The sequence below is a fragment of the Dermacentor variabilis genome, chromosome 6 (assembly GCF_050947875.1).
Source record: "Dermacentor variabilis isolate Ectoservices chromosome 6, ASM5094787v1, whole genome shotgun sequence".
Lineage (NCBI taxonomy): Eukaryota > Metazoa > Arthropoda > Arachnida > Ixodida > Ixodidae > Dermacentor > Dermacentor variabilis.
Window position 1 is genome coordinate 16913698 of NC_134573.1, and position 22278 is coordinate 16935975.

A 22278-nucleotide genomic window follows, 5' to 3' on the forward strand; every position below is an offset into this window, starting at 1 on the left:
GCGACCACGGTCGCTGATGATGATACGTGGCCAGCCATGATGAAGGACCACGGAATGCAGCAGGAAAACCACCACGGAAGCAACGGTGAAAGATGATATGGCTGCAGTTTTTGCATACCGTGCAAGATGGTCTACGCAGACAATTATCAAACGGTTCTTGTTGTTAGATAACGGGAATGGACCCAAAAGGTGAATGCCTACTTGCTTGAACGGCGTGCTGGGCGGTGTCAGGGGCCGAAGGGGATCTGGGGCTGCGGTGGTCGGTCACTTGTGACGTTGGCATGTTTCAAAATTAGCGACATAGCGCTTGGTTGTTTCGTACATTTTGGGCCAGTAAAAGTGCTCCTGCGTATGGTGTAGTGTTCGTACGAAGCTGAAATGGCCGGATGTCACATTGTCATGCATGGCGCGTAGAATGTTGGAGCGGAGACTCTTAGGGACAACAAGCAGAAAATGCGCTCCATGCCCGGAGTAATTAGTTTTGTAGAGCAACTTATCACAGACAGTAAAGCGACTGCTGCCTTGAGAAGTAAGGGCGGCGACAAAAAGTGGATCGAGGGCAAGGTCATTCTGTTGTTCTCGCTGAAAGTCGGCCGCTTCAGGGAATGTAGAAGTAACAGCAGTGAGACAGTCATCAAAATTCTCAGCCTCGCAGTCGGTTGTTGCAAGAGGAATCCGATAGAGGCAGTCTGCGTCAGCGTGACGACGGCCACTCTTGTACGATACCACAGAGTAGTATTCCTGGAGGCGCAGTGCCCAACGTGCGAGGCGACCAGAGGGATCACGCAAACCGACCAGCCAGCATAAAGAATGATGGTCAGTGATAATCTTGAATAGTCTAACGTAAAGATAACACCGAAACTTCTGTATGGCGAAAACAGCTGCCAGGCATTCCTGTTCCGTAGCCGTATAATTGCGCTCAGATTTGCTCAGGCAACGACTGGCATATGCGACGACATGTTCTGCACCACTGTGATGTTGTACAAGCACCGCTCCTATCCCGATTCCACTAGCTTCAGTGTGAACTTCAGTCGGGCAAGATGGATAGAAGTTACGCAAGAAGATCCCGGCCACGGCGGCCGCATTTCGATGGGGGCGAAATGTGAAAACACCCGTGTACTTAGATTTAGGTGCATGTTAAAGAACCCCAGGTGGTCGAAATTTCCGGAGTCCTCCACTACGGCGTGCCTCATAATCAGAAAGTGGTTTTGGCATGTAAAACCCCATAATTTAATTTTTTTAAGTGACGCAAGAGGGTTGCTGACGTTAGTATAAACTTCAATTGAGAGAATGATGCATCACACTCTGGTGTCCAATTAAAGGATGCATTTTGTCGCAAAATACTTTTCAATGGGTAAACGATGTCGGCAAACCGGGGAACAAAACAACGAAATACGAACATAGGCCAATGAATGAGTGAAGTTCTCATGCTGACTGCGGTGGCTTGAAGGAGCTCACCGCTTCAATCTTTTGAGGGTTGGCTCTGATGCGATCCTTGTTGACTAAGTGTTCCCAGGACCAGTGTTTGACGTTCGCCAAACCGAAATTTTTTTTTAGTTTATAACCAGTCCAGCTTTCTCGATGCAGTCGAGAACAAGGCTGAGGCGTTTGTTATGTTCTTCAAACGTGCGGCCAAAGATTGCAATATCATCGAGGTAACGCATGCATATCTCCCACTTTAGACCATGTAGTACTGTGTCCATGAATCTTTTGAAGGTGGCAGGAGCATTGCAAAGGCCAAAAGGCATAACATTAAATTTGAATAGACCATCTGGAGTCACGAAAGCGTCCTTTGCCTTGTCGGCAGGGTCCATAGATATTTGCTAATACCCCGATCGCAAATCAAGTGTTGAGAACTAAGAAGCAGCGTGTAAGCAATCAATGACGTCATCGATTCGCGGTAGGGGATAGACATCCTTCTTCATCACTGCGTTTATATGTGTGTAATCCATGCAGGATCTCCAGGAGCCATCTTTTTTTCGGACCAGGATTACTGGGGCTGCCCATGGACTAGACGACTCTTGAACGCCACCTTTGTTCATCATCTCCTTGACTTGCTCTGCAATAACTTTGCGCTAGGAGGATGACACTCGGCAGGGCTTCTGGCGGATGGGGTGTGCTGAGTCGGTATCTATTCTGTGATGAGCGTGGGAACGACGGTAAATGTAGGGGTGCATCTCCATGCGTGAAGTCGAATGCAGCCTCATGTCTGGCAAGGACCTGTACCAGTGCTTGCCGTTCCGATGTACAGAGAGCCTTGCTGATCATGTCAAGCATTAGCTCTTCAGAATGGCAATTGTCGCAAGGAGAGCAAGCTGTGGAGACGTCCGTAGTTAGTGCCGCTATTGAGCTACATGTGGCTTCATCGAAGAGTGATTTTTATACCGCGAGGAAGGACAACCGGCGTGGCGAAACAGTTCAGCGCCCACAATGTGGTGGCTCCTTTCGTCATGCATACGACAGAGCAGGGCACAAGTATATCTTTTTTAGCACAGTTTATGCGGAGAGGCCTAACTACAAGGTCAACAAAATCAGCGTCAATAGTAGTTGCAGAAACACAAACAGGCGTCAGGCACCACAATGGTGCAATCAGTTCATCAAGAACACTGAGTGTGCCTGTGTCCCTGTATTCGCCACGCGAGCTTTGTTCGGAATGTGCTGATATAAATAACTTGTTCAATGATATTTTGCCACAACCACAGTTCATGGAAGGGCCGCACTGTTCAAGAAAATCGATACCAAGAATAACATCGTGCGAACAATGAGAAAGAACAAGGAATTCTGACGCAAACACTTTCCCAGCCAACAAAACACGCACGGCACAAACACCAAGGGGATGAAGCCACTCTCCGCCTACTCCACGAAAGGTAATACCGTCGTTCCAAGAAAACATAACTTTGTGGCCTAGACGGTTTTTGAAAGCGAGGCTCATCACAGACACAGTCGCCCCCAGTATCAACTAACGCCATGGTCGGTATTCCGTCAATCGACACACTCACTTTGTTTTTAAGCATCACAACAGGCAGAGGTATTTCTTGCAAAGACCGTCCGGCAACCTCACCTCCATTGGCCACCGATGCTAGTTTCCCGGCAGCGGTGAGGAAAAACGGCGCTGAGGGGACTGAGAGCTATAGGGTCTGTTATTTGGTGGTGTCAAACTCTGCTCAGATGCTGGCGAATCACTGCATCTTGGCTCATGCGAGAAGTGGTCCATTGGAAGCAAATCGGTCGTCCTCAAGTCATATGAAGTACGGGCTCCGGGTGGCGAGGACATCGGTGGTGTCCTTCGTGATTGATGGCCTTGGCGACAAAACCAAGCTATATGGCCTGTGGAACCGCAGTTGTAGCACACAGAATGGTCGCGGTTCACAGCATCTTCCTTGAAACGAATGCTAGGCTGCTGCGGGCGGCGAGAAAGTTCATTGTCGTGTGGATAACGTGTCTCTGCTGCTCGCTGAAATCCGTTATATCGTTCATAAGTCACGTCATGGTAGTAGGGTCGGTGCTGTTCTTGTCGTGGCCTGACAGAAGTCACAGGGCCTCGGGGATAAAAACGTGGCTGTTCTCGTTGTGGCAGAGCGTCATAAGTAGGGCCTCTGTTGTAGAGACGTGGCTGAGGTCAGGGCGTGAGTTCATAATCCTCAGTGCCCTTCGCCGCAAGATATGGGGAGAAGGATGCCACGTTTGGCTTGAAATCTAGTGGTAGGCGGAAGCTATGAGTGCCTGGATGTGTCACTTGCGTGTGCAGGCTGCGCTCTTCCCGAACTATTTGTCGGATCGTTGGTGCAAGATGGAGGGGCTGGTTGCTGTCCACGCTTGCAAATGTCGTCACATTAGCTAGCCTGCCAAACTTCGGTGTGATGCACCTCGTCTTCAGTTGCTCGAAAGTGTGACAGGGCCGAATGATGTCAGCGACGGAAGTGGGTTGTCTTTTGTGATGAGGAAATTATAAACGTCTTCGGCAATTCCTTTCAGGATGTGCCCGACTTTATCTTCCTCAGACATTCCAGAGTCCACTATCCTACAGTTTTATTACTGCTTCAATGTAGGTTGTGCAGGTTTTGCCTGGCACTTGCGCACGTTGCAGTAGCGTCTGTTCTGCCCTTTTCTTTTTCGTTGCGGAGTTGCCGAATCGCTGTTTGATTTCCGAAACAGATCTTCCCCATGTTGTGAACATTTCCTCGTGATTGTCGAAACACACCAACGCAGTATCCGTTAGGAAGAACGCGACATTCGAAAGCTGAGTAGCGCTGTTCCACTTGTTGGCGGCACTCTCCCGGTGATAATGGATGAGCCATTCCTCGACGTCCTCGTCCGTTCTTCCGGCGAAGGGACGCGCATCTCTTAGTTGTAGAACAGAACTTGTCAGCGCAGCAGTTGGAATGTGTCGTTGTTCGTCTGTGTCGTGGGACATATTTAACTCGGGTGGATTTGGTGGGAGTCCAGCAAGGTGATGGCTCCATCGAAAAACTTGTGGTTCAGCCTCCATCTTCGGGTGTCGATTACCCCGCACCTCCACCACAACTGTTAGGAAGAATTGCGAAGAAATGATTTTATTTACAGGAGATCGACGATGGTCGTAGCATGATCGTAGCGCTGCCCGGCCTCTCAAACACTTCGTTCTCTTCGTCTTCTCTTCTTTCTTCTTGCACCTGCCTCTCGTATCCGTTACATTATTTTATAAAAATGGAAATCAAATCAACTGCGAGATTGTGGAAGCCTACTTCATGCATGTAAACTCAGGCGTATGCGTCAGCCAGACTTCTATCTCTCTACATGATAAAGAAACTAAGTTTTTTAATGGCAAGATAGGCTGACATCCTTTCACCACTTGTACACATCACTTCTTCACATAATCACATTCTCTGTATATTTAATCAGTTGTTTTAAAAAAATCAACCAGTTGTTAGTCTGCGCTCTTGTCATATACTTCCTTTTGTCCTTCGTCTGGGTTGCGCTGCCCGCCCCTAGGAATATGTTCAGTCACCAATTCGCCCAGCTTGCTGTGTTAATTCGATTGAACGAGGTTTCACTGTAGTGGATTTCGAATTGAATTAAAGAAAAGAAAGCCAAATACTGAACCAAATGTCGAATATTCAATTAACTGTCCAGTAATCTGGGTTTCAAGTATGGTGAAGGATAATACACCTAAAGAGCCAAGAGCAGCATGTCTCATGCCACCATTGATTCCAGTAAGAAGGCGAATAACTCCCGTGCCACATGCCATAGATTGCTGCACTTTCTTTTTCTCTTTGTGAGGGCTATTTCTTTGCTATTATTAACACAGTCTTTTACTCTTGCAGTGTGCACAGACAAATGGTCTTCCTTCCATTTAATTCTCTATTTAGTGCAACCTTCCTTAATTTATTTTTGTAGCCTGTGTCCCCCCATAACTGGCAAAGTGACTGGTGGCTGCACTTGGTGGCTTTGCTGATGTGGTGCTGTTGCCACTTATTTTTTCTTGTCAACAGAAAAGGACTGGGAGGATATCAAAAAGATGCCTGAGCACCACACCCTGATGAAGGACTTCAAACGCTCAAGGTGAGGTCTGAAACATGGTCGCGTTTCTGTGCTGTCGTCAATGCACTGAGCAGTTCTTGGCTAAGCACGCAATAAAAAAAAAATCTCTAAACAAAGACGCACTTATGTCCATGGAAAGGTGACGACAAAACGATGAGGAAGCCAAGCGATGCACATGGCTTGTTTTATTAGGTACAGTCTTTCATGGATATATCAAAATTATTGTTAAAAACTAAACACTTGCTTCCCATGCTGCTTAGCACTGGGCATTTGTAGTGCTGTGCATCGCCAGAGGTTAGGCTCAAATAAGCCCTTCCTTCGTTAACTACAGTCGACCACGGATATATGAAATTCGCAGATAACAAATTATTCTCTATAATATCATGTAGTAGTGACAGAAAAGAGCACAGCAGCAAAACTATTAATAACTTAACTAAATTTTTATTGGGTGAATCTGTGTCGAGAAAAGCAAGTTATACTCAAAACACAACGATGATGGCGAACACAGTCGGCGATTGTCGTAATCTGATTGCGGGTCAAGCGCGTCGGCTTTTATGCATTACTCGTCGAAGGTTCTAGTGTAATCACTAGTGCTCGCATGGTTTCCAGAAACTGCTACACGGTTCGTGTCGCGCATGCAATCTGATAATATAAGGTTTGGTGAGGACATACACAACAGATAGAATGAACGATAACATTTGCGTAAGTTCCAGGTCATGCAGGTGCATCTTGTGCTAAGGGATAATGTTAAACATTTGTGAGCCCAACGCCTCCTCTATTTTTTCATTGCCAGCACAATTGCTCGCTCCCCAGTGGGAGCTGTTGGTGCGCCTTAGTTCATTGAGTTGCCGTGATGTAGCGCTACCGAGACGGTAAGAATAATTTAGGTACGCCTGCTTGCGTAATGCAGATATCTGAGCGCGCTCCGCTGCCGTTCCCAATGAGAAGTGTGCGACACTCCATCACTGCATCTATCAGGTAATCACACGTCTTTCAGTCTTCCGCTGACTTCCGCTGTGAGGCACCATCCAGATGGTACTTTCCCCCACGACCGTATAGCAGGTGCGAATGCTACCCGACGGGGGTGAGTAGGAAAGGAAATAGGAGACGGTGGTGAACAGTCTGATTGGCCGCATCTGGCTAGCATTGAAAAAAATAGAGGAGGTGCTGGTTAGCCTGTGATCGGCGGCCACCAGAGCAAGATAAACAAGCACGCGTGTCAATACTCCCCTCTTAAAGAGCGTCGTCCCAATGCTGCATAAAAAAGCGGGAAGAAAACCACAAATAATAAAGAAGAAAAAACAACAAAGAAACAGTCTCTAAGGTAGTCAGCGGGCATAGAAAGGCTTAAGATGCATTATGTACACGACTTCAGGTCATGCATGGTGCTGCTGTGATTGCGAAATGCTATCTGGCATGGCTTCATAGTCCAGTGCGCCAATACATCGAATAATCTTGTAGGATCCGAAATAGCATCATAGCAGTTTTTTGCTAAGTCCTCATCGCTGTATTGGAGTCCAGACGCAAACACAGTCACCGGGTTAGTATTCCACGTAGCGTCATTGAAGATAGTAGTGCCAGCTGTCAGTCCTCTGCTGGTTCTTCATGCACAGGCACGCGAAGGAGACCGACAGCTGTCGGCCTTCTTTGGCGTGCTGGAGATAGGCGTCAATGTCTAAGTTCTCTTTGTCGGTGACGTGTGGCCACGGTTAAGAGTCGCCCTAGGGTTCCTGCTGTAAACCAACTTGAACAGCGTGATCTGCGCTGTTTCTTGCACTTCCATGTTATAAGCGAAGGTTACTTAAGGCAGGACAGTATCCCAGGTCTTGTGCTCAACATCAACATACATTGCTAGCTTGTCGGCAATGTATGTTCAGCCGCTCCGTAAGACTATTCGCCTACAGGTGGTAGGCAGTTGTCCTCTTATGGATTTCTGGCTGTATTGTAGAAGGGCTTGTCTGAACTCTGCTATAAAGGCCGTTCCTCTGTCGGTGATGAGGATTTCTGGGGCACCATGTTACAGCAGGATGTTCTTGATGAAGACCACTTCTGCTGCATTGCCTTTTGGCAGAGCTTTCGTTTCTGTGTAGCGGGTGAGGTAGTCAGTAGCCACAATGATCCACTTATTTCAACATGTTGACGTCGAAAAGGGCCCCAACAAATCTATTCCTATTTGCTGAAATGGTCGGCAAGGAGACTCGATCGGCTGTAGTAATCATGCTGGTCTTGTTGGTAGTGTCTCATGTTGCTGGCAGTCGCAGCATGCCTTTACATAACCGGCGACGTCGGCAGTCAGGCATGATCAATAGTACTTCTCTCATATTCTTGCTAGCGTATGGGAAATGTCGGGGGGCCTTACTGTGTGATTGTTCAGGGCGTGCAGGACTTCTGGCCGGAGTGTTGCGGGTACAGTGAGAAGGTAGTCCGTGCAAGCTGGCGAAAAATTCTTTACGAGGACATCGTTGTGTAAAGAAAATGAAGACAGTCCATGCCAAAATACCTTAGGGACAATGTCAGTCTTGCGTTCTAAGTAATCCACGAGGCTTCGTAACTGTGCGTCTGCTTGCTGCTATTCGGCAAAGTCGTCTGCAGTTATTGTTCCTAGGAAGGCGTTGTTATCCAGTTCGCCTTGCAATGGCAGGTTAATATGGGTGCGCGTAGGCATTCGCTATCAGAATGCTTCCTCCTGGACTTATACGCCATGGTGAGTGTCGAATTCCTGGAGCCTGAGACTCTGACATGCTAGGCGACCTGAAGGATCCTTTAAGCTTGCTAGCCGACACAAGGCGTGTAATTGCTTACCACTTTGAAGTGCTTGCCGTATATGTAAGACCCATACTTGAAGAAAAGAGCGCTACGAAGACGCGAACTAAAAGAGGAACATGTACGATGGAGAAGGCGCTACTTCCAACTAAATGTTTTTTTGAAAAAACAGGATTTTTCAAAAAGAAACATTTAGTTGGAAGTAGCGCCTTGTCCGTCGTACATGTTCCTCTTTTAGTCCGCGTCTTCATAGTGCTCTTTTTTTCAAGTATGCAAAACCAATTCGCCCACATCAAGCTTCTGCTGCTTCAGATGTAAGACCCAAATTTCGGCATAGCCGAAGTAATTAAAAGGCACTCTTTCTTGGTCGTAGAATAATTCGCTTCCGCTATTGACATTGACTGGCTACCATAAGCGATTACGCTTTCAATTCTGTCCTTCTTTTGAGCTATCGCGGCGCCAAGGCCTATGCTACTAGCGTCAGTGTGCATTTCCATCTCGATGTCTTCGTTGAAGTGTGAAAGCACCGGCGGTGACTGCAGCTGTCGTTTCAGCTCCTCAAATGTGTCGTCTTGCCTTGTTTCCCATTTAAAGTCAATGTCGGCTTTCGTGAGGTGAGTTAATGGTTCCGCAATGGTCGCAAAGTCTCTTACGAAGCACCTGTAATAGGCACACAGGCCAGGGAACCTGCCCGCTGCCTTTTTGTCGACGGGCCACGGGAACATACCAATGGCAGCCGACTTCGCTGTAGATGCTTCTTGGGTCATAGCTTTGGTGGAACATGCGTATGAGCTGGTGTTGATGATTTTAGGTGTGTGTTTCTGTGTTGTAGCTAACTGAGACAGAGGCTTTACTGGTATTTGTGGTTGCATAAGTTTAAATGAGTTCCTGTGCCTGTACTTGCTGCTTGTAGGAATTATCTTGATGCCATAAAAATTGGGGTATAGTCCGTCCCTGGCAAGCAGAATGTCGGGGTCCTGGGGCATTTCAGCATGGTGGAGACTTCAACATTTTTGTGCTGGTGTCCGCTGTCCAGAAGAAAATCATTGAGCTTACATGTTCCAGTGTGTGAGCTAGGAACCTTTAGAACCCTACACAGCAGAATCTCATTCATAATTTTTGGAAAAATATGCAAGAAATAACATACTAACCAGGAAAACGTATGGTCCGAAGTAACTAAAAGAATTTTACAGACTCAACGATTGTTGATACCTATGATGACATCTTGTAATGCGAAGCGTCGCATGGATTGTTGCAGCATGAGACACCAACGCACTTTCAGCTGGTGGTGCTCCGGCGGCCTGAAATGGGTTTTGTTGTTTTCCTATTGCGTGGTGCTTTAAGAGGGCGACGGGAAACGGAAGCGAAATCGAGCTGGTGGGCGACGCCTGATGCCGCATAAGCGAAACATGATGCCCACGTCGTGCTGTCTGCAGCAGGGAATGGCGCTACATTCAGATTATCGCCTACTAAAAGCATGCACTACGCTACCAATGGCATTACGCACCATGTACTGTAAAACAGATAGGTGAAGGTGCTTATTGCAATAGGTTTGGCGGCAATATCTGTGAATGCGACGTGCGATGACTCTGGCAGAGATTTGCTAGTATCGGAATAAGGAACTGTTTGTGCCATCATTTTCACGTGAGGCAGGTGGCTACACAGGTGGAAAGTTTACATTCTTCCGGCAGGGAGGGGGGGGCTGGGATCCAACCGTCTTTTTGGACCCTACCCACGTTTGTGTGTGTGTGTGTGTGTGTGTGTGTGTGTGTGTGTGTGTGTGTGTGTGTGTGTGTGTGTGTGTGTGTGTGTGTGTGTGTGTGTGAACGAGGAGAAAGGAAACCAAGGGCCAGATATTTATTAGTGATATCATGAGAAGCCAACAAATGACACCAAGGACAGCATAGGTGAAATTGCATGTACCTTTAGTTGAATTGAAAATGATAAATTAATGGAAAGGAGAGTGGATGAAAAAACAACTGGCTGCAGTTGGGGCACGAACCCATGTCTTAACTTAAGCATGCAATGCTGTCATTGCTGTCTTTCTTTGTTGGCTTCTTAAGATATGACACTATATATAAATATATTGTAATGAAGCAAACGCGCCCCTGTGTATGTGCTGACTGACGAGGAAGACGAAGGACCGGGCTGTTATCGCGAGGCAGCCCCGTGCTATGGACAGTCTTTGCAGCGCTTTCCTATACCTAGTGTTCCAGCAACGTTGGCAACGACAATAAACCTCGTCGCATTTGGTGGAGATTGCTGAGATCCTTTGTCTGGCCCTGAAGCTTTGCACTCGAACCCTGCCAACAAGATCACCCTGCACTATGCCTGATCCCGCCACCACATTGCCTGCACCACCGGCTGCCACTGTCGTCTGCGCCGGCGTCCCTCGTCAATGCAACTCACCCATTTTCAGTGGGACCACCAAACATGATGTAGAGGACTGGCTCTCATTGTATCAATGTGTAAGTGCCCATAAGTTGGGCACGGCAGCACTTCAGGCATGCGGACGTCTAACAATCCGTTCCTCTTCCTCGTGCAGTTTTTCCTCGGACTGCTTCCCGCCATTAATGGATGCACCTTGCGGTTCGGGGAGGGCACCACTGCGCAGGTTGCCAGCGTGACGTTCTACCATGTGCCAGTGATTCCGTCCTGCACATTGTCGGAGCTGTTGCCTCATCATTTGCCGTTATCCCGCGTGGTTCTGTCAGCGCATGATCAGCACCCTGCACCATCCCACAGCTCACCTACAAAAGGACGATCACCACACTCGACGCTTCTTGGGCACGGCAGCACTTCAGGCATGTGGACATCTAACAATCCGTTCCTCTTCCTCGTGCAGTTTTTCCTTGGACTGCTTCCCGCCATCGATGGAGGCACCTTGCGATTTGGGGAGAGCACCACTGCGCAGGTTGCCAGCGTGACGTTCTACCATGTGCCAGTGGTTCCGTCCTGCACGTTATCAGAGCTGTTGCCTCATCATTTGCCGTTATCCCGCCTGGTTCTGTCAGCGCATGATCAGCACCCAGCACCATCCCACGGCTTGCCTACAAAAGGACGATCACCACACTCGATGCTTCTTGGGTACGGCAGCACTTCAAGCATGCGGACGTCTAACTATCCATTCCTCTTCCTTGTGCAGGTGAGGAAACAATACGGCAAATGTATGCGCTCGGACAACCTTTTCTTGCTTGTGCTGCCGTGCCCACGGGGCTTAGGTGTCGTATGTAACGTCAAACTGCTCTTGCGGAAATTACTGCTCCTTTGTGGTGACATTGAAACGAATCCAGGACCTACCCTAGACCAAATCGCAAGCTCGTTAAAGTAAATCGCTGCGGATAATAAACCCATCAAGGAAAAGCGGCTTGCTGATATAGATAAAAAACTAGATGCCTTAGCAAGACTGGAAGATAGGGTTGGCTTGTGTCAAGAGGAAATTGTCAACATGAAGCGTGCATATGAAAGCTTGGAAAGGAAAGTCGACGACCTAGAAAATCAGAGTAGGCGATCGAATTTAATTCGTTATGGCGTGCCAGAAACTGACGGAGAGACGAGTGAAATTCATGAACAGACAGGGAACAAAACTTTCATTCAGGACACTCTTGCCTTAAATCTGGTTACTGTCGAATGCGTACATCGTCTAGGAAGAGCAGGACGGAGCAAGAACAGGCCAGTAATTTTCAAGCTGCTAGATTTCAGGCAGAAATCAGTCATACTTAAAAAAGGTTATAAACTGAAAAACACCAACTACTAAATCGGAGATTTTTCACCCAGAATCAGAGACATTAGAAAGAAGCTGTGGAATAGCGCCAAAGAAAACCGAGAGAAGAACAATAAAGTATCGCTAGCATTTGATAAACTGTTTATTAACAATCGAGCCTTCTTTTAGAACGATGAAAAGAATGACAAAGTCCCTCTCCAAAAAAAGGATGAGGTACCACTAAGGCCGCAAACTTTCCAAAGTCATCAACAACTACAATTAAAGCCCTAACCATTTTAAATGTTAATGAGAGAAGCATTCTGAACAAAATAGAAGCTCTGGAAGGCCTCCTACTGGAAGTGATCCTTACATAGTCGGGGTTACGGAAACATGGCTTTCTCCTGAAATATTTGATCATGAGCTTGTTCCTCCGAATTATGTCATTATTCGCAAAGACCGACCTTCCTGTGGTGGTGGCATCGCTTTGCTCATTAAAAAATGCCTTTCATTTGCATGCCTTCCCGTTGTCACAGACGCCAAGGCCGTTTTCTGCCGGCTTCTTTGTGATGTCACCCCCATATTTGTGGGATGCATTTACCAAAGCCCGTCATCAGGCTACGAGGGCATCACCTGTCACGAGGATCCCATCCTCGTCGCCAGTGTCACGATCCACCCAGGCTCGTGAACGAGGGAGGGCTCGAGGCACCCTCTGTTAGACGGACGCTCCGCAGCGTGGTGGTGCAGAACGATGACTGACCGACGAGCAGCCTTGCTCGTCGGTGTTTATTGCGGTGCGGTGACCAATGTTGCCTGCCGAGCTTGGCAGGCCACCGAGCCTGGCGGCAAATGAACATTATGCCTGAGGGGGCGTCACATGCTTGCTACACCCCCTTACCCCCAGTTTGTTTGTTAAATAACAGAAACAAACGTCTGTGTTCAAATTATGAGGCTCTGCCTCCACCCCAGCTGGGTCGACGCTGCCTGCTATCCAGGCGAGTAACGGTCCGGTGGCCTCCGTCGTCGAGTACTCCTCCTGGGCACCGGGGTTGATAGGTCGGGTGTGGCAACGCTGGGTGCTGCCTGAGCCAGCCTTGCTCCATCCGGAGAGTCCATACTGGTCGGCCTTGCGAGTGGTGCTGGGCTCGACACCGGTCCAACGGGTGCCGCACCACTGGCTACGGTTGCCGCATCCGTGGTGGGTGATGCTCCGCTGGAAGCGACTGGTGCTGCCGCTAGTACTGCGGGCTGGAACTCAGAAGTGGCAGTCGAGGGTGCTGACCAGGTCCCGAGGCGAGGCCCGACATAGTCGGCGTGTCTGTGCCACATGGCCCTGTCTGGCATGCGGACTAGCAGCGATGAGGCGCTGGCAGGAGACACCACCTGTCCGGCAGACCAGGGTGGGCAAGGACGGAAGTTCCTGGCGAAAGCTGGAGCTCCCAACTCTGGCAAAGGCCCGAGACGGCACCCTTGGTCAGCAGCAAGCTTCTGCTTCAGCTGCGTCAAGAGCACTGTGGATCGGAGGTCCGGATGCAAGACATCCAAGGGTGTCTTGACTATCCGACCCAGCAGGAGCTCACAGGGGGCACGGCCAGTGACATCGTGGGGCGTGGTCCGGTACTGAAATAGTATTTGGGCAATCTGCATCCGGCCATCCCCAGTCTGGCTCTTCTTGAGCTTGTCTTTGATGGTTTGCACCACCCGCTCCGCTGCACCATTTGAAACAGAGTGGTACAGTGGAACTATCATCCGATGGATACCGTTCTTCGTCAGCCAGGCCAGGTACTCTGTGCTGGCGAAAGCAGGACCATTGTCGGACACGATGACATCCGGCAACCCCTAAGTGGCGAAGACCTGTCGTAGCGCTGCAATGGTCGCGCTTGCTGATGGAGTGGCGTCAGGTAGAACCCCGCTGTAATGCCTGAATGGGCGCTGTGGGTACTAAATAAATAAATAAATAAATAAAACGTGTCCACAACCACCAGGAAGTAATGGCCCTTGAAGGGTCCCCCAAAATCCACATGTAGGCGGGACCAGGGTCTCTGTGGAAACGGCCAGGGGGTGCTTTCCACATGACGTGAGGCTCGCTGATGCTCCTGGCAGATTTGGCAGCTCTGCACCACATGCAGGCTGACTTCCGGATACTCTGGCAGACGAATGCCCAGAGCATGAATCCAGTTTCGACCCAGCAGCGTCGGCAATGACCCCTTCGTTAAGTAAAGGGCAGGGTGTCTACCAACCGGGAAAACCGGGAATTCTCAGGGATTTTCAATTGTCTGGAAAAACTCAGGGAAAACTCAGGGAATTTGCGCTTCTATCAGGGAAAATTAGCTGTAATTTTGTTGAAAGGGAAAGAAAGTCGCGGCAAAGCTGGCTCGTGCAGGAGGAGTTGCCAGTGTTTAGTCAACGACCGACTTTCAGGACGGCCCGATAATTCGGACGGCTTCGCGGCACCACCACGTACCCCATAGAGCCTATGTATAGTAACGTCTGAAATTTCGGATGCAAGAACACTTCGCCATCCGAGTTTCCGGACTTTTTGCCGTCATGGAAGGTCCGAAACGGCATTAATAAAACCACCACCGCCGCCGTTTTGATTACCTCGTCGCTCCTCGAACAGGCGCACTCTCACGCAGATCCGCTGGCAGCTGTAGGCACCACCGCAGCTACGCGAGGCCTAGCTGCTTCGGCGTTCGCTATTAAGCTTCTTGCCGTTCTGTGCCGTGTTTTTTTCATTGAAAAATTCGCCGCTGTCAGCAATGGCACCGACTCCGCCTTTGTGGTCCTCGCGATTGGCTTCGGAGCTCGGAAAGCACGACGCGTTGCATAATGCCGGTTGCTGAAAGTCAGCTTCGCCTCACAACAGCAATATTACGCGGTGAAGCGTGTGCAAATTATTGCGGTGAAGCTCAACAAGCGTGGGAAGGGGCAGTTGTCACGGGACACAGCATGTATCCCTTAATTAAACACGTGCACCCGCTGCCTCCTGTCACAGGATGAGCACCGATATGCATAATAATAATTCTTCAATGGTTCAGAGCTTTTTCTGATGTGCTGCGGCAGTAAAAGACATGCAGTGGCGTACCAACTATTTCTAGAGTGTGTGTGTGTGTGTGGGGGGGGGGGCAAATGGCAGATGGTCTGATCTTTCACTCTCTCTCTCTCTCTCTCTCTCTCTCTCTATATATATATATATATATATATATATATATATATATATATATATTCAGCTCATTTTTCGGGCCCTCATGCTTCACTAAATGTGATTGATAAATAGGTCCTTGTTGGTTAAATATACATATAACAGAAGCATTTCCAGGCTATTTCACTTATTGTTATAGTAATTGGCTATATATATATATATATATATATATATATATATATATATATATATATATATATATATATATTGCCAATCACTATAACAATAAGTGAAATAGCCTGGAAATGCTATATATATGTATATATATATGGATGGATAATGGAAGTGAAATTAGTCCAGAGGAATTCGAAATACCAAAGGTAACGCCGGAAGAAGTAAAGAAAGCCTTGGGAGATATGCATAGGGGGAAGGCAGCTGGGGAGGATCAGGTAACAACAGATTTGTTGAAGGATGGTGGACAGATTGTTCTAGAGAAACTGGCCACCCTGTATACGCAATGTCTCATGACCTCGAGCGTACCGGAATCTTGGAAGAACGCTAACATAATCCTAATCCATAAGAAAGGGGACGCCAAAGACTTGAAAAATTATAGACCGATCAGCTTACTGTCCGTTGCCTACAAACTATTTACTAAGGTAATCGCAAATAGAATCAGGAACACCTTAGACTTCTGTCAAGCAATGGACCAGGCAGGATTCCGTAAAGGCTACTCAACAATAGATCATATTCACACTATCCATCAGGTGATAGAGCAATGTGCGGAATATAACCAACCCTTATATATAGCTTTCATTGATTACGAGAAAGCATTTGATTCTGTCGAAACCTCAGCAGTCATGGAGGCGTTACGGAATCAGGGTGTAGACGAGCCGTATGTAAAAATACTGAAAGATATCTATAGCGGCTCCACAGCCACCGTAGTCCTCCATTAAGCAAGCAACAAAATCCCAATAAAGAAAGGCGTCAGGCAGGGAGATACGATATCTCCAATGCTATTCACAGCGTGTTTACAGGAGGTATTCAGAGACCTGGATTGGGAAGAATTGGGGATAAAAGTTAATGTTGAATACCTTAGTAACTTGCGATTCGCTGATGATATTGCCTTGCTTAGTAACTCAGGGGACCAATTGCAATGCATGCTCACTGACCTGGAGAGGCAAAGCAGAAGAGTGGGTCTAAAAATTAATCTGCAGAAAACTAAAGTAATGCTTAACAGTCTCGGAAGAGAACAGCAATTTACAATAGGCAGCGAGGCACTGGAAGTCGTAAGGGAATACATCTACTTAGGGCAGGTAGTGATGGCGGATCCGGATCATGAGACGGAAATAATCAGAAGAATAAGAATTGGCTGGGGTGCGTTTGTAAGGCATTCTCAGATCATGAACAGCAGGTTGCCATTATCCCTCAAGAGAAAAGTATATAATAGCTGTGTCTTACCAGTACTCACCTACGGGGCAGAAACCTGGAGGCTTACGAAAAGGGTTCTACTCAAATTGAGGACGACGCAACGAGCTATGGAAAGAAGAATGATAGGCGTAACGTTAAGGGATAAGAAAAGAGCAGATTGGGTGAGGGAACAAACGCGAGTTAATGACATCTTAGTTGAAATCAAGAAAAAGAAATGGGCATGGGCAGGACATGCAATGAGGAGGGAAGATAACCGATGGTCATTAAGGGTTATGGACTGGATCCCAAGGGAAGGGAAGCGTAGCAGGGGGCGGCAGAAACTTAGGTGGGCGGATGAGATTAAGAAGTTTGTAGGCATGGCATGGCCACAATTAGTACATGACCGGGGTTGTTGGAGAAGTATGGGAGAGGCCTTTGCCCTGCAGTGGGCGTAACCAGGATGATGATGATGATATATATATATATATATATATATATTGCCAATTACTATAACAATAAGTGAAATAGCCTGGAAATGCTTCTGTTATATGTATATTTAAACAACAGGGACCTATTTATCAATCACATTTGGTGAACCGTGAGGGCCCGAAAAATGAGCTGAATTTGCATTTATCTCTTGCAACTATACAACATCTCAAGATGATACAGGTGCAAAAGGCAATGAGCGCACCAACAGTGGTCTCAGATCGCACCCAGTACAGCGTACATAAAAAGGCACATTTCCTGCAAAGAATTTTAATAATTCAACAAAGAATTGTACTTGCTGCTTAAGTCTACAACATAAATGTGTCGCTAGTTTAGGTAATAGTACTGTCGAGGTTACATGCAATGACGTACAATCAACATAATTTACTTGCAATATTCACACACAAAAAAATAAATGGACTTGCCATCCCGGCCCTGCGACAGTGGACGTCCAGCGAGGCTGTTAAAAACCTCCACTACGACTGCTGAGGGGGGGGAGGGCGTGCGATGCTCTGGTGCTTTGCAACGCCCTCCCCCCCCAACCCTTCCCACCACTCAATTTCCACTAGATTTGATATCGGTTGAGTTCACAGTTATTCTAGGGCAATTGGACAAATCCTTTGTTCGCAAAGCAGATTCATAAAGCTATAAATAGCATACATGCGTAACGTACCAAAAATATCATAATTACTTCTCTATCTTTGAAGTTTGTCTTTATTTTCGCCAAATATAAACAAAATGTATTGTTTAGTTCATGGAGGACATCGCTGAAACAAAGACAGAAGTTGTTATGACGCATGTAAATAAGAAAAGAAAAATGACGGCTCAATATTATTTACGCTTTTAACCGTACGAAGAACGTAAAAAATTTGTCATACATTGCAGTTACAATGGACCCCCTTCACTTTCCACAAAATATGAACCTGTTGTAAACTACAGCTACAGATACTGGGAAGCATAGTTGATAGCGGCCATATCACACGCTCTAATGCTTGAATAAGAAAATTTTACAAAGGCTGTATTTGATCCAATGCATTGGGCACCACCAATTTTCGTAAAATTTTGTCTTGGCGGCTTGTATAGTGCTGCCAGCACAGCGGGCTCAATTCTTCCGCTCTTGTCAGACATACTCAAACACGATGGAGTGCTTGCATACGTAATTTATTACGAAAGCCATCTATTTTGAACTTCACCTCCACACCACCCATTAATTTGCCCTTACAGTCACCAAACCTAACGAAGCTGCCTTCTTTAGTTCAGTGAGGACACCAGCCGAAATTAGTATGTCATGCCTGACAAAGTAAGAACAAAAGAATGAGGGTTCAATGATTATTCGTAACCCTTCACAATAACCCAGAAATATTAAAACTATGCAACACATTCCACTTGAATTGCTGCCTATTCCTTCAAAGTATAAAGTATCGTAAACTCTCTTGGGATAATAGCAGTAGCATGATAATTTAAAACACTTGTTCACCATTTTTTGATGCTGTATTTCATGAACACACATTTACCATCGCACATAAACTTGGTGTATTGTTCCCCTTATGTTCGCACAATTTTCTCTCAGTTGTTATTGTAATTATGCAAGTGCAGCTGTCTAAGTGTTACATCGCTCGTAAAACAGACCAATAAGGCTATGGACCACTGGCATACCTATTCTACTTGAAAATGCTCATTTAACCCATCAATTTGGAGTATTGCCTAGACCTTATCTATACCATGCCCCTAATTTAACCTAGAAATAAACAAGATGCCTTGTTTAGCTCACCGAGAACACCGGAGAAACAAACTACGAATCTCGTAATATCCCCTTCAGTCACAGCATAACATTTGCGAACGCAACTTACTTTTGTCATTACTGTGTAGTGGTTACAAGGAATAGACAGTGAACATTAGGCTTTGAGTAAATTGCACATTCTGCTTTCTTAAGGTACACCTATTCCACTTCTCAGTGAAATGTATCACTTCAAATGACCGCTTTCAAGAAGGCATTGCACTCTTTGATGTCCCTTCAAAGAGGGTAATACTTTCTTGAAAGCGAAGTTCGGGGTTTGGGTAGTAATCGCAAAAGATTATTTCTCCCTTGTTGTAATGCTTGGGCTCAATAATTAACCTTTGCAAGTAATTTGAGTGGGCGATTCAATATATTTATTGAAGAAACGTAGCACGACTTACTCTACAATTAATGAATGTTAGTTACTATGTATTTACGATGGGTCACTATAAAATTCAGAGGCATTCTCCCGCCTTGACTTGCCTTCTATATAGAGTCTCCAGCACTTTGGGATAAAATTGACAGAAATAGCTCATATTCGAAAATATTTGCTTCTGTATGCATCTCCTTTTTATTAGTGTTTGAGAACGTCTCACTATGAGCTTTACGCGTTTTTTCCAGTATATCTTTTTTTCGCTGTGGATTTTACTAACTCCTCCCTTCTGTTTTCTTTTTGAATAAAGTAAACACTACCCCTAGCTTACTATTCAAGCTGGATTAAGTTGTTTTGTATTTATTAGCATGCTTACTAGAGAGTGACACCATCGGATGACATGTTGTCAGCGCGTCTCTTGACATAAAACAAAGTTTCTTGTCGCTCAGGGAATTTGGCAAAGGCACTCAGGGAAAACCTGGAAAACTCAGGGAATTTGGAAATGTCAACTTGGTAGACACCCTGAAAGGGGAAGGGTTGCCTTCCTGTCGCCATAACGAACGCTGACCTGTGCCTGACCCTGGACCTGGGAGAGTTGCCCGGAGTAGCTGCGTAGCATCACGTCCGAAGCCTCGATGAACACGCCGAGGAAAGTACGCTTGAAGAGTTTCCCGGCCATTACTGACACGCTGGCCCCTGTGTCCAGCTCCATAGAAATGGGGTGCCCGCAGATTTCGACAGTCAGCATGTATGGCGGCACAGATGACGGTACAAAGCCTGTGTGCCACATGTCAAAAATCAGCGGGTTCTTGGCCACGACGTGGAGCCTGGCCACGGAAGGACTTGAGCCTGCTGCCACACGCCCCCGCCGCATACCCTTTTGACGGCTACCCTGGCCGCGGGCTTGTGTGGGACCTGGGCTTGAAGCAGGCTGCTGCAGCTGTTTGCTGTTCGTCCTCCCCCTTCGGCATACACGTGCCAGGTGCCCAGTTTTCCCGCACGTGAAACATTGTGCTTGAGAGAACTGGCACTGTGAGGGGGAGTGGGCACCACCACAGCGACTGCAGGTACTGCCCTTTGTCGCCAACTCGTTGACCGCCACTTCCGCCGGCAGTGAGCCAGTCACACGGGAAATCTCGCCGGCGTCCTTGGTGGCAGCTTCCATTTTGCCAGCGCTGCCTTCACGGCGTCGTCCAGCGAAGGGTTGGAAAGCTCCAGGAGTCGCGTCTGCGTGGTGGGGTTGTTGGTGCCGCAGACGAAACGGTCCCGGAGCAGTGAGTCCAGCTAGTCCCTGAAAACGCAGGCACTCACTAACCCTCGTAGCGCAGCAACAAACTGCCCGAGGGTCTCCCCTTCCTGGCGGCTCCGGTTGTTGAAGCGGAAACGCTCCATTAGTGTGGGCGGTGCTGGGTTGAAATGTGAGCGCAGTATGGCGAGCAGCTCACCCAGCGTCTTAACGTGCGGCGTGGCTGGCTTGAGAAGGTCGAGCAAGAGGCTGAAGACGCGGGTCCCGCAGCTGGCCAGGAAAATGTCCCGCTGTTTGGCCTCGGGTGTGCCATTTGCCCGGAAGAACACGTGGACTTGCTCCTTGTAAATTTGCCAGGCTGACCCATCTCCCTCGAACGGCTCGAGCCTTCCGCACAGTGGCATGGCGGCAGCAACGGGGGGCGGTGTTTCGCCGCTCGTGGCGGCGTGGGACGATCCGTGGGTACTCGTCGCCATCCTCGTTGCCAGTGTCACGAGGATCCCATCCTCGTCGCCAGTGTCACAATCCACTCGGGCTCGTGAACGAGGGAGGGCTCGAGGCACCCTCCGTTATACGGACGCTCCGCAGCGTGGTGGTGCTGAACGATGACTGACCGGCGAGCAGCCTTGCTCGTCGGTGTTTTTTGCGGTGCGGTGACCAATGTTGCCTGCCGAGCTTGGCAGGGCACCGAGCCTGGCGACAAACGAACATTATGCCTGAGGGGGCATCACATGCTTGCTACATCACCACAATTCAAGACTTCATGCAATATCACGTACGCAGCTCTCGTGTCCTGCTAATGGGACACTTTAACATTCCAGACATTGATTGGACTACACTTAACCACACATTGGTTGCCGCGGATGCACTGATAGACTTAATGTTGAACTTTAACGTTAATCAAATTGTATCATCTCCAACGCGTACACATAATATAACTAAAGGTATACTTGATTTGATACTTGTTAGTCAGCACTTTCCAATAGACCAGGTTTGAACTGATGTAGTTGAGGGCATATCTGACCATAGCATACCTATCTGCTTGCTGCCGCTTGGCTTTAGCTTTGGAGATCAGCAGCGGGGATCGACTGTAATTGATTTTAAAAGGGCAGACGATAACAGTGTGCTAACCTATCTCGCACATGAGTTTGAATTTTTTTCACAGCTAGCTTCCGACGCAGCCAGTGATACTAATCTACTTTGACTCAGGTTCAAATCTGCTGTTATCCACTGTATTACTAACTTCATACCAACGAAATGAGGAAATCAACAGTGAACAATCCTTGGATAACACGTGAAGTGATTCAGGCAAGGCGAAGAATAAAAAGGCTGCGCAGGGTGGTGAAAAACACAAACTGTGAGCCTTCCATTCGGCACAAACTACTCTGCGCCAAAGCAGAGTTCAGACAGAAAGCAAGAAATGCCAAACAACACTACTTCAGCATCACCCTTCCTAGTTTTATTAAAATCAATCCTAACAGGTTTTGGAGGCACCTTTGTACTAATAATTCCACGGCGTTGCAGGCGGGTCCCGAGGAAAGAGAGGAAAATACTAATGCATACAAAAATTTTTTCCGCTCAGGTTTCACCATAGATAACGGTATCATCCCTCCCGTTTTATCCTTTGGTCCATCAAGCATCGATTGCCTTGAAGTGACAGTTTCTGGAATGCTCAACCTACTGCTTAACTTCGATCCTAAAAAGTCCCGCGGCCCAGACGATATTCCAAACGAGTTCCTTAGAAAATATGCGGAATGATGTATTAAGTATCTTGGGCTAATTTTCTGCAAATCACTTACTTTGTCTCAACTACCGAATGACTGGAAAATTGCAAAAATAATACCCATTCACAAATCTGAAGATA

At 47.4% G+C, this 22278-nt stretch overlaps 1 protein-coding gene across 9 annotated transcripts in view; it reads left to right on the forward strand.

The window, feature by feature from the left end:
* Nucleotides 1–22278, forward strand: part of Cdk8 (cyclin-dependent kinase 8) — a 368498-nt gene that overhangs the window by 122620 nt on the left and 223600 nt on the right. For all 9 annotated transcript variants that reach the window (XM_075694821.1, XM_075694827.1, XM_075694819.1 and 6 more), the window contains one exon: nt 5472–5541. In XM_075694821.1, the coding sequence (XP_075550936.1) occupies nt 5472–5541 (70 nt within the window). The remainder of the gene's footprint in view (nt 1–5471; nt 5542–22278) is intronic.